We start from the raw sequence: 12780 nt of genomic DNA, 5'->3' as shown, positions 1-12780 counted from the left end.
ATTGGAGTTAATATTAGAAGTTTTCATCAAGGAAAAAAAATGCTTTCAAGGCATATTCTTGTATCATAAGAGCTCAATCTCACAAAGAAATATTGGAGAGTAAATTTCCTTTTGTAAACTGTTAACAAAATAAAACTCTTGGTTATACAGATTTGTTATATAGATGATCACTTTAAACAAGGTCCCATCATTGTGATTACTAGTTTAATGATTTTTCATTCAAGCTTTACATTTTCTTATTTTTATCTTGTCTATCAAAGACTATTTTCATATATATGCAAGATTTGTAATCAGCAAGTAATCATATGAATGTAATCTTAAAGTAATCTAAAAGTAATCATGATTACACCTGTTTTTTGCCATGTAATCGATTACATTACGATTACTTGTAATCAGAAATGGCATGATTACTGATTACATAGGATTACACTGCAAAATGTAATTGATTACAGCTGATTACGATTACTGATTACGATTACCCCATGCCTGCATGAGACACGTGTTTTTTTAAGCGTGTGTAGATGTTATACTATTATTTTTATACACAATGTATTTTTCATTTGTCAGTAATCTAACTCAACAATTTTTATATATCATATGGGATCATGATGCATTTCATTATACAGTCACTAGAAATAAGTATATCATACAAACAAGTCTAAACAAGTGACAAACCATACAATATATATGCCCACTGGATCTCAGAGTGATAGAGATACATGGCTAATACAAATATTTATATAAGTCTGAAAATTACTCCAAACATATATATATATTAAATGTTAACTTGGACATACCTCATTATTCACCTAAATATGCAACCCAAAAAAACTACTAGTTATAATCATCAAAATAGATAAGCAATTTAAGATGAACTCATAAAAGACTGTCATACAATTGGGAGGTTTAGCTAGCTATAAAACCAGGTTTGACCCACCATTTCTACATTAGAACTTGGTACAGGCATGCACCAAGTCAGAAAAAGTGCAGTTATTATCAATTCGTTTGATAGTTTGATCTTTTGATTTTACCATTGATTAAGGACTTTGTGTTTCTAAATTTCCTTGGAGATCGGTCTTTTCTTTATTTTACTTCAAGATGCTTACGGTAATAAAAGTTCATAGTGGAATAGAAAAAGAAGAAAGAAACCAAACATTTATAACAGGAACAAAATCATCTCCATTATATGAAAATGAAATATATAATACCTCTAACATTAAAACAATATTTTCGTCGAGACAAAATTTACAATAAAAATATTCATTCCGTGTACAATGTTTGAATTTCTTGCTGTTGATATTACCGTCCGTTGACTTACCAACGACTAGAAGATCACGGCTATGAACAACTTGACTGGAAATATGTTAGATCAACATAATTATACATATGTAGCAAGAGCCATCCAGCTGGAGATTCGGTAATGCATACAACTGATAATACTAGTTTATTGACTAGTTGTAATGGATGCAAAATGAAGTAATGCTAAATTTATCTAAACTTAATGAAACGAAAATAGTTTAAACAAAATTTATATCTAATTGTTCATATATAACCCTAACGTTTACTCATTTTTGTACGCAACATGAATTGAAGCATCATTAAAAGGTAGGTTTGTTCCAAATACCACTGGTGTTAAACTGATCACCGTAATTCAGTTACGGTGATCCCAACATGGTGAAGCCTAAATTAGGTGAAATCGTCTTTTTGTAATTTCTCCGTGTACACGCGTTGTTTACTCAGCCGTTAGGTTGATATGAACAGTATTGTGGTATTTGTGTGTTTTTATGCAACCTTGTTACCGAAATAATAGCCATTCAAAATTTTCGGAGGATCATCGTAACTCCAAGAATTTTGTTTGCTATGATAGCCGTAACTTGATTATACGAAAGTCGTAAAAGAGGGACGAAAGATACCAGAGGGATAGTCAAACCCATAAATCGAAAATAAACTGACAACGCCATGGCTAAAATGAAAAAGACAAACAGACAAACAATAGAACACATGAAACAAGATAGCAAACTTAAGAATAAGCAACACGAACTCCATCAAAACTAGGGGTGACTTGGCCATGATCATAGTAACTTAGTTAGTAATCATCGTAATATTTTCTATATGCTGATAGGCAACTATATATAAATCGTGTTTGAATGGTTGATAGTGTGGCTAGAACTAGTGAATAATTTACTCATCTATTTTATGCTTTGTAGATATAGTCTTTATATTTTACAAGTCATAATTTACGGTAAATGTTCACCATGATTACAAGGAGAGGCAAACATTTTCCATGCCCACACATTATTTAATCGTCAGGATTCTATTTCGTCAAAATTATCTCCCCATTTTAGGCATTACGCTAGTTCATTTTTACAATCGTAAAAATGGAAGCCATTGTAGGGAAGACGCGCTGACAATTTAGCTCATGAAAACCGACTTTATCCACATAGCCATATTACGATCCTTATATGCCAGTTGTATTTTTAAAGACAAATGTATTTACTAGATAATTAATGAGCATCAGTTAATGTTACTTGTCTGCATTCAGTCATCTTAAAACTATTGTCTGATCGGTTGTGATGTGGAATATTCGAAAGTGCAGAACAGGCAGAAACCCTGTTAAAATAGAACACAAGAATCGAAGCTCTCTGTTAGAGAAGGCCATAAATGCCTACTTTTATGTTCACTATATTATATAGGGTGAAAAAAGAGAACATTCAGAATTTAAACAAATTTGCTTTATCTCACAGATTTTAAAGTAATTAACTCAAATATGAAGTTTTATAAATATTTCATGAAGATAAATGAGTATTAATGTGAGAAAAACTGATTTTAGAGAGTTTTCTATTTGAATAAATGTTTGTATAGGTTGCACTTTGTCAATACAGCTGTTTCTCAAACCACGCCTCTTTTGGCGAGATCTTTGATATGCATAGAAAATTAATTTTGTTTACATACTGGTTCCCAGTTATGCTATCCGTGTTCCATCTCATAGAGACATAACTTGGGAATGTTACGAGTAAATATACATGTGCAAATTGTTTATATTGAAATCTGTGATAACCCTTCATTCGAGGTAGGGGTAGTTAAGAAAATTATTGTTAGTTTCAACTCTGAAAAGTTCAGGGTATATAAACGTTAAAAATATGCCGCACAGCCCTATTTTGACCTTCGGAAAAAATTGTAGTGCATATGAACGTTCAATTCTAGGATAAGAATTTTTTTCAAAACTTCTTAGTAAATGTGGTACAGCTTTAGCCGTAAAAGGAGTTCCTATGACAAATTGCATTAACAATATTTACAGAAATGCAATCTATATAGGGTGAAAAAAGAGAACATTTAGAATTTAACCAAATTTGCTTTATCTCACAGATTTTAAAGAAATTAACTCAAATATGAAGTTTTATAAATATTTCATGAAGATTGATAGAATCCTGGGCCTTAGATATGATGACTCAGCATAAATTCACACATAACAGTATGCATAATTTACTTAGAAGTCCTCAAAATACATAATTAATTCATAATATTTGCATATATGTAAGTTGAATTGTTAATAAGTGCTTATATTTACTCTTCACAGTCATTGAAACTCATCGTTCCTTTCTGAATATCATTTATGGGGTATTTGTGTCCTGTCGATAACCCAAAAGTAAGCCGTAACACACAAATCTGTTTTATTGTCACTGCGGCATAAAAAATACAAGCTAGAAATACAAAAATATATCAACAAAACTTTCAATAGTGTGTTCTATCCTGAATATGTACTAAATAATCCCAATTGCTAGAAACAGCAGAATGATTTAGGAAATTTGAGGCCCCAGGGGCAAAAAACATAGAGAAGTGCCTACCCCCTGGGTCATAAAACAAATAATTTAACTTGTAAATGCTATGATTTTATGATTTTTGAAGTTCTTGATACAGAAAAAACAGTCATTTCTATAACATTTTACGTGAATTTATATCTCAGACTGGTGTCTGCATACATACAACTATTGCAAATATGGCTTTGTTTGAACACTTCTAGTATATTTATTAGGTAAATTGTGTCAGATATATGGTTACAGATGATACTGTTGTGACAAGAATTCTAAATTGACCATTTGAGGTAGAAAATGTTAACTTTAATTGACAAATAGGCATACAGTAAGATGTTGACTGGAGACAGAGGCAAGATTGGATACTCTATATAATCTTAAATGTTGTAATGATTGACTGCTAAACATTAAAATTGAGAATGGAAATGGGGAATGTGTCAAAGAGACAACAACCCGACCAAATGAAAAACAACAGCAGAGGGTCACCAACAGGTCTTCAATTTAGCGAGAAATTCCCGCACCCGGAGGCGTCCTTCAGCTGGCCCCTAAACAAATATATACTAGTCCAGTGATAATGAACGCCATACTAATTTCCAAATTGTACACAAGAAACTAAAATTAAAATAATACAAGACTAACAAAGGCCAGAGGCTCCTGACTTGGGACAGGCGCAAAAATGCGGCGGGGTTAAACATGTTTGTCAGATCTCAACTCTCCCCCTATACCTCTAACCAATGTAGAAAAGTAAACGCATAACAATACGCACATTAAAATTCAGTTCAAGAGAAGTCCGAGTCTGATGTCAGAAGATGTAACCAAAGAAAATAAACAAAATGACAATAATACATAAATAACAACAGACTACTAGCAGTTAACTGACATGCCAGCTCCAGACTTCAATTAAACTGACTGAAAGATTATGATTTCATCATATGAACATCAGGCACAATCCTTCCCGTTAGGGGTTTAGTATCATACCATCATAACATATATGAGAAGAACATAACCCGTGTCATGCCAACAACTGTTTTTAGAATAAATGTGTTTAGTTCCGATGTAAAGACCTTATCAGTGACTCAATATTAACGCCAAAATATGCAATCTTTAATGACTTGACAACAGTATCGTAATTATATCCCTTCTTAATAAGTCTATTCAAAGGTTTTGTAAGTTTCTGAGGTGAATACTGACACCTTTGTGCTTTATAAAGAATATTTCCATAAACAATTGGATGTGAAATACCTGAACGTATTAGAAGTCTGCATGTTGAGCTATATTTACGAATGATGTCTTTATACCGATGATAAAATTTAGTAAATGTTTTGACTAGTTTGTGATATCGAAAACCCTGGTGTACTAATTTTTCAGTAATACATAAATTTCTCTCGTTAAAATCTAAAACATTGTTACATACACGAGCGAATCGTACAAGTTGAGATATATAAACACCGTAAGATGGTGACAAGGGAACGTCACCATCTAAAAACGGATAATTAACGATAGGAAATGAAAAATCATCCCTTTTATCATAAATTTTAGTATTCAGCTTTCCATTAGTGATATAGATATCAAGATCGAGAAAAGGGCAGTGGTCATTGTTAGTATTAGCTTTATTTAAAGTAAGTTCAACAGGATAAATTTCATTAATATACATACTGAAGTCGTCATTATTGAGAGCCAAAATATCATCCAAATATCTAAAAGTATTATTAAATTTGTTTATCAGATGTTGTTTCGATGGGTCTTTGCTTATTTTTGTCATAAATTGTAACTCATAACAATACAAAAACAGGTCCGCAATAAGTGGTGCACAGTTAGTCCCCATTGGAATTCCGATAATCTGACGATATACGGAATCCCCAAAGCGAACAAAAATGTTATCTAGTAAAAATTCAAGGGCATATATAGTATCAAAGTATTACATTTATACTATTCTGATATGCTTTCGATATGTTATCAAAACAGTTTTTAACAGGTTCTACGCATTTTATATCAGAAAGTATGCAAATAGGGTAAGCTGGCAATAATCAAAGTCTTGTTTTCAAATTCTTTTAAAAATTGAAACAGGGTAGGGAGTAAAAAATGTTCAGTAAAAAAAACCTTAGAGTATACACAGTGATTTCTTTCAGGCTATAATTCTGATCAATGAGTATTAATGTGAGAAAAACTGATTTTAGAGAGTTTTCTATTTGAATAAATGTTTGTATAGGTTGCACTTTGAAAATACAGCTGTTTCTCAAACCACGCCTCTTTTGGCGAGATCTTTAATATGCATAGAAAATTAATTTTGTTTACATACTGGTTCCCAGTTATGCTATCTGTGTTCCATCTCATAGAGACATAACTTGGGAATGTTACGAGTAAATATACATGTGCAAATTGTTTATATTGAAATCTGTGATAACCCTTCATTCGAGGTATGGGTAGTTAAGAAAATTATTGTTAGTTTAAACTCTGAAAAGTTCAGGATATATAAACGTTAAAAATATGTCTCACAGCCCTATTTTGACCTTCGGAAAAAATTGTAGTGCATATGAACGTTCAATTCTAGGATAAGAATTTTTTTTCAAAACTTCATAGTAAAAGTGGTACAGCATTAGCCGTAAAAGGAGTTCCTATGGGAAATTGCATTGTCAATATTTACAGAAATGCAACCTATATAGGGTGAAAAAAGAGAACATTTAGAATTTAACCAAATTTGCTTTATCTCACAGATTTTAAAGAAATTAACTCAAATATGAAGTTTTATAAATATTTCATGAAGATTGATAGAATCCTGGGCCTTAGATATGATGACTCAGCATAAATTCACACATTACAGTATGCATAATTTACTTAGAAGTCCTCAAAATACATAATTAATTCATAATATTTGCATATATGTAAGTTGAATTGTTAATAAGTGCTTATATTTACTCTTCACAGTCATTGAAACTCATCGTTCCTTTCTGAATATCATTTATGGGGTATTTGTGTCCTGTCGATAACCCAAAAGTAAGCCGTAACACATAAATCTGTTTTATTGTCACCGCGGCATAAAAAATACAAGCTAGAAATACAAAAAATATCTCAACAAAACTTTCAATAGTGTGTTCTATCCTGAATATGTACTAAATAATCTCAATTGCTAGAAACAGCAGAATAATTTAGGAAGTTTGAGGCCCCAGGGACAAAAATATAGAGAAGTGCCTACCCCCTGGGTCATAAAACAAATAATTTAACTTGTAAATGCTATGAATTTATGATTTTTGAAGTTCTTGATACAGAAAACAATAACTATGCTTGGAAGTTATGCAAAAATAAGATGCTAGCAGTCATTTCTATAACATTTTAAGTGAATTTATATCTCAGACTGGTGTCTGCATACATACAACTATTGCAAATATGGCTTTGTTTGAACACTTCTAGTATATTTATTAGGTAAATTGTGTCAGATATATGGTTACAGATGATACTGTTGTGACAAGAATTCTAAATTGACCATTTGAGGTAGAAAATGTTAACTTTAATTGACAAATAGGCATACAGTAAGATGTTGAGTGGAGACAGAGGCAGGATTGGATTCTTTATATAATCTTAAATGTTGTAATGATTGACTGCTAAACATTACATTTATACTATTCTGATATGCTTTCAATATGTTATCAAAACAGTTTTTAACAGGTTCTACGCATTTTATATCAGAAAATATGCAAAAAGGGTAAGCTAGCAATAATCAAAGTCTTGTTTTCAAACTCTTTTAAAAATTGAAACAGGGTAGGGAGTAAAAAATGTTCAGTAAAAAAAACCTTAGAGTATACACAGTGATTTCTTTCAGGCTATAATTCTGATAAATGAGTATTAATGTGAGAAAAACTGATTTTAGAGAGTTCTCTATTTGAATAAATGTTTGTATAGGTTGCACTTTGTAAATACAGCTGTTTCTCAAACCACGCCTCTTTTGGCGAGATCTGGAATATGCATAGAAAATTAATTTTGTTTACATACTGGTTCCCAGTTATGCTATCTGTGTTCCATCTCATAGAGACATAACTTGGGAATGTTACGAGTAAATATACATGTGCAAATTGTTTCTATTGAAATCTGTGATAACCCTTCATTCGAGGTAGGGGTAGTTAAGAAAATTATTGTTAGTTTAAACTCTGAAAAGTTCAGGGTATATAAACGTTAAATATATGCCGCATAGCCCTATTTTGACCTTCGGAAAAAATTGTAGTGCATAAGAACGTTCAATTCTAGGATAAGCATTTTTTTCAAAACTTCATAGTAAAAGTGGTACAGTGTTAGCCGTAAAAGGAGTTCCTATGGGAAATTGCATTGTCAATATTTACCGAAATGCAACCTATAGTAACACACATTTTAAAAGTTAATAGAAACAAATGAAATGACAATTTTCTGTTGAATTACGAAGTGTTTTATTGTTCAAACACCTTTTGCATAAGTTTTCAATTTATCTATAACTAAGCAGAACAATAAGATAGCAAGTTGACAAAATAAGTGTCTGCTCAGTTGGATCTAACAATTGGATTTTTTTTTAGATCCAACTAAATAAACACCAATGTCGTCAACTTGTTATCTGATTGTTTGCTTAATTATGTAATAGATAAATTGTAAACTTATGCAAATGGTGTTTTAAAGTTGAAAAAATATTTCAATCACGAATGTTGTTTACGTGTTTGTTGTTTTCTTTACACATCTTTTTTTTTAATTAAATATTCCGTTAACAGAGATTCTGCATATCAGTTACTATGATCATAGACGTATTTTATACAGTTATTTGTCCACAATTTATGACTATCTTCTGTAGGAGTTACGGTGATCTTTCATACATTTTCAATGGATATTATTTCGGTTACAAGGTTAAATATGATATTAAGAACACACACATACAACAATACCGTACACATCAACCTAGCGGCTGATTAATTCTTTCAAACAACGCGTGTACGCGGAGAAATTACAAAAAGACGATTTTACCAGTTTTGGGCTCCGCCATGTTCGGATCACTGTAACTGCAATCAGGGCCCGTATGCATAAAGCTACTTAAGTTAAGATTTTCCTTGTAAACACTTAAGTTAAGGAAATTCCGCCCCTTTTATTTAAGTGGTATGTATAAAAAATCTTAAACTAAGTATTTCCTAAGTAAAATCTTAGTTGTTTTAAGTCACGCCCACAAAACTTAAGTGATATGCATAAAACTCGTTATACTAAGGAAACGCCTAAGATAACGCTTAAGTCTAAGGTACCTATAGAGCTTCCTTAAATTTTCAAAAATAGTTAAAAATCAGTTGAAAGTATGTGTTTTTTGCAGAACATTAATAGCTACCTACAATTTAATTGATTAATAACTATATCAGTAATAAAATACTAATTATTCGTTTATTTCTTGCAAAATATTAACGATCATCGTAATTTTCTTCAAATCACGTATAATCAACAACAGATTAAAGTGGGTAGTTATATACTATTTCCAAAATCTCGTTATTATGTATACCGTACCGTATAACAACTCAGTTTTTATACTCATGTAATTCATGATTCTTTTTTCTTTTGTTTACTCTGTACGTGCACGTTTTTTAAATTTTAAAATACACCGCGCGGGTATCAATTGTAACCGTTAGTTAAACCAGAATTAAGGAATGAAGAGAGAGCATGCGAAACCACATTTTCTATATCATGTCTTTTGGGGAGGGGGGTCATTTGAATTTCCAATTTAGTTTGATTCTAAAGATGTAGGGCATACCCTAAACTTGTTTCACTTACAGGGACAAAATGGAAAATTTTTAAGACCTACCTAGAGGTGAATTTCTTTCATAAGGGGATGGGGTGGGGGTGGACATGGACCTCCATTATGTTGAAACAATTAGGTTGATTGTTTATGGAATCACTGTTGCGGCAGTCAAAGGTCCCCACTGCTACACCCTATGGAATACGAAGTTTATATAAGGTATTGATGATATCTTACTCGTATCAAATTATTTTTTTTATATTTCCTTATATATTCAATGAGATATATTGCGGTTTCGAAAATATTGCTAAGTACGTTAAGATGTTAAGAATATACTTACTGTAATAATTTGCTTTAGTAAAGATTGTAGTACTTTTGAAAAATGCCCTAGTATGTATATGGATTTCTGGGGGAAAAATCTACCCCCCCTTTTTTTGTGTAGAAGGGAAGAGATAAAAATGTAAATTTCACATCAAAATAGATTTTTTTCAAACCATAAGCAAATGTAAGCAAGGGGTCTGGAAAGGGAGATGTAAGCGCATAAGCTGAACGATTAGTAAACATTTTATTGAAAAAAGCGTTTTGTAAAATGATTTGTTAGCACATGCTCACAATGATACCCTTATGTTTGTGCTACGCCACTGAAACATTGATCATGTTTTGTTAGAGTTTAAAACATATTGTTTTATCCAGAAAATATTACACCCATTAAAAGATGTTTAATGATTAAGTAGAGGAAAGCCTAGGGTTACCGAAATATTTTTCTTCCAATGCTCATCCGTCAAAACATCACATGTCAACCTTAAAAAGCGTTGTCTTATATGCACCAATTGTTCATCATTATACTATGTTTCATTCTATTGAATTGTTTTACATACCAATATTTTGTTTGCAACCCATAAGCAAATGTAAGCAAGGGGTCTGGAAAGGGAGATGTCAGCGCATAAGCTGAACGATTAGTAAACATTTTATTGAAAAAAGTGTTTTGTAAAATGATTTGTTAGCACATGCTCACAATGATACCCTTATGTTTGTGCTACGCCACTGAAACATTGATCATATTTTGCTAGAGTTTAAAATATATTGTTTTATCCAGAAAATATTACACCCATTAAAAGATGTTTAATGATTAAGTAGAGGAAAGCCTTCCAATGCTCATCCGTCAAAACATCACATGTCAACCTTAAAAAGCGTTGTCTTATATGCACCAATTGTTCATCATTATACTATGTTTCGTTCTATTGAATTGTTTTACATACCAATATCAAAAAGTAAAATCACAAAAATACTGAACTTAGAGGAAGATCAATTGGGAAAGTCCACAATCACATGGCAAAATCAAATAACAAAACACATCAAAAACGAATGGACAAAAACTGTCATATTCCTGACTTGGTACAGGCATTTTCAAATGTAGAAAATGGTGGATTAAACCTGGTTCTATAGCGCTAACCCTCTCACTTTAATGACAGTCTCATCAATTTCCGATATTTTTACATTGATGCGTTACATAAACAGACACAATAAATATAATAGTCAAAATATGGGTACATCAGTCATCATCGTTTAACAATTTTAAAAGGAACAATTTAACAGAACACAAAAACATCTACTATCTACAATTTAACCCCAGCTCTTTAAGATAAAAGCATGCATTGATCAATAAATTTAAATATTCATAACAAACTTTACACGGATGAGTACATGTGATGAGCTAGTATATCATACGGTAATTAGAGAAAGGTTCCGATTTAAGTATCCTCAGTTAAGTTAAGTTTATGCATACCATTTTAGAATTTTACTTAACTAAGGAAATTCTTAGTGAAATCTATGTTTAAGGAAGTTAAGATGTTTTATGCATATGGCCCCAGGATTAGTACGGCTAAATGGTAACCTAAAAAAACTTGATAGTATTACATGTTGCCAAATACTATAAATAAAAATTTCAAAGGTTTTAAAATTAAGTAGTTAGAATTTTTAAACTTTTCAAAACAAGATAAATAAATTGTGTTTAATAACATATGTCTTTTGAAATAAATCGTAAATACCAAAATCAATTCAATTTAAATAGTTCGTAATGATTAAAAATAAAATAAAATATGTATTTACGAATATAAATTTTGGAGTTAAAAATCAAAACTAACACTTCGTTTAAATTATATTAAACCTATGTTAACTTGTGAAATGGCTATATATAGATGTGAACATACATTTCCACCTATTGTATAATCAAATAGACAAAATACGTTATTATCTTTTTGAAATTCCGTTGATTTGTTGTCAAAAATGTAACACAGACAGTTGTTTTCAAAGTAGAAATAGGTTCAGCTACAAAGCCACTACTTATTACCGGTTCTCTAATAGATATATATACTCTATCCTTAAAAAAAAGAGTCAAATATTAAATCTTATTTGGTGAAAACCGTTGCTGCTACATGTAGTACTACCTCTTTAGATATTATGTTTAAGGACTAGGATTGAAATAAACTCATATGTGGGGAATATGTTGGGAATATAGAGAGTTTTGTAAGACATTTCAAATAACGTTTGTATTACCTGATGGTTCCTGTTTAGGTCCATTACAACTTTCTGCGTATGTATGCCTAATGGTATCAAATAAACATGTGTAATCTTTTCCTGGAGATTTACAATATGACTTCGCCGTCATCTGCCACTGTTTTCCAATAGGACAACTAACATTCAATGAATGAACAGTATACTGTATCTATAAGAGAAACATGTTTTTTTCTTATTTCAATGTAACTGCTTTTGGTGGTCATTTGAAAGTAATTTCTACACCATAGAAGTTATAAATATTACAACCCATTTATAATTGCTTGAAATATTAACAATATTTTCCTCTCAAATGACAAACTACTGATAACTGCATTTGCGTTTTTATTCTGATAATGTGAATACTAGAAACACTTTGCTATATCGAAATCAGTTCTATATGATAATACTTCTGGTTTTCTTTATGCTAGAACAAGATCAGATGGATAGTTTAATTCGAAAATCTTACATAAGACGATAGTGAACGTAGAGAAAAACGTACGACAAGTAATGACAATGGGTCAATTCGCTTCGATAGACAGGAGTATTGCTGCATTTATAAATCTACCATGAAGGTGCGAAGACGGAAAATACCATAGTTATCATACTCACAATCATGTTGTATTTACAATATTGGTTTAAGTGGTTGTGAAGTCGATTAGAAACGAAGAAGATAAAGCTAATGTC

General features: G+C 31.3%; 1 protein-coding gene across 1 annotated transcript in view; it reads right to left on the bottom strand.

Annotated features, from left to right (window-relative positions):
* LOC139511899 (uncharacterized) overlaps positions 1 to 12260 on the bottom strand; it is a 38712-nt gene extending 26452 nt beyond the window's left edge. The window contains exon 1 of the mRNA XM_071299044.1: positions 12097 to 12260. Within this exon, the coding sequence (XP_071155145.1) occupies positions 12097 to 12208 (112 nt within the window). The 5' untranslated portion in view covers positions 12209 to 12260. The remainder of the gene's footprint in view (positions 1 to 12096) is intronic.
* Between the last annotated feature and the right edge of the window lie 520 nt (positions 12261 to 12780).

The sequence above is a fragment of the Mytilus edulis genome, chromosome 2, assembly GCF_963676685.1.
Source record: "Mytilus edulis chromosome 2, xbMytEdul2.2, whole genome shotgun sequence".
Classification (NCBI taxonomy): domain Eukaryota; kingdom Metazoa; phylum Mollusca; class Bivalvia; order Mytilida; family Mytilidae; genus Mytilus; species Mytilus edulis.
This window is presented reverse-complemented; position numbering and strand designations above follow the sequence as displayed.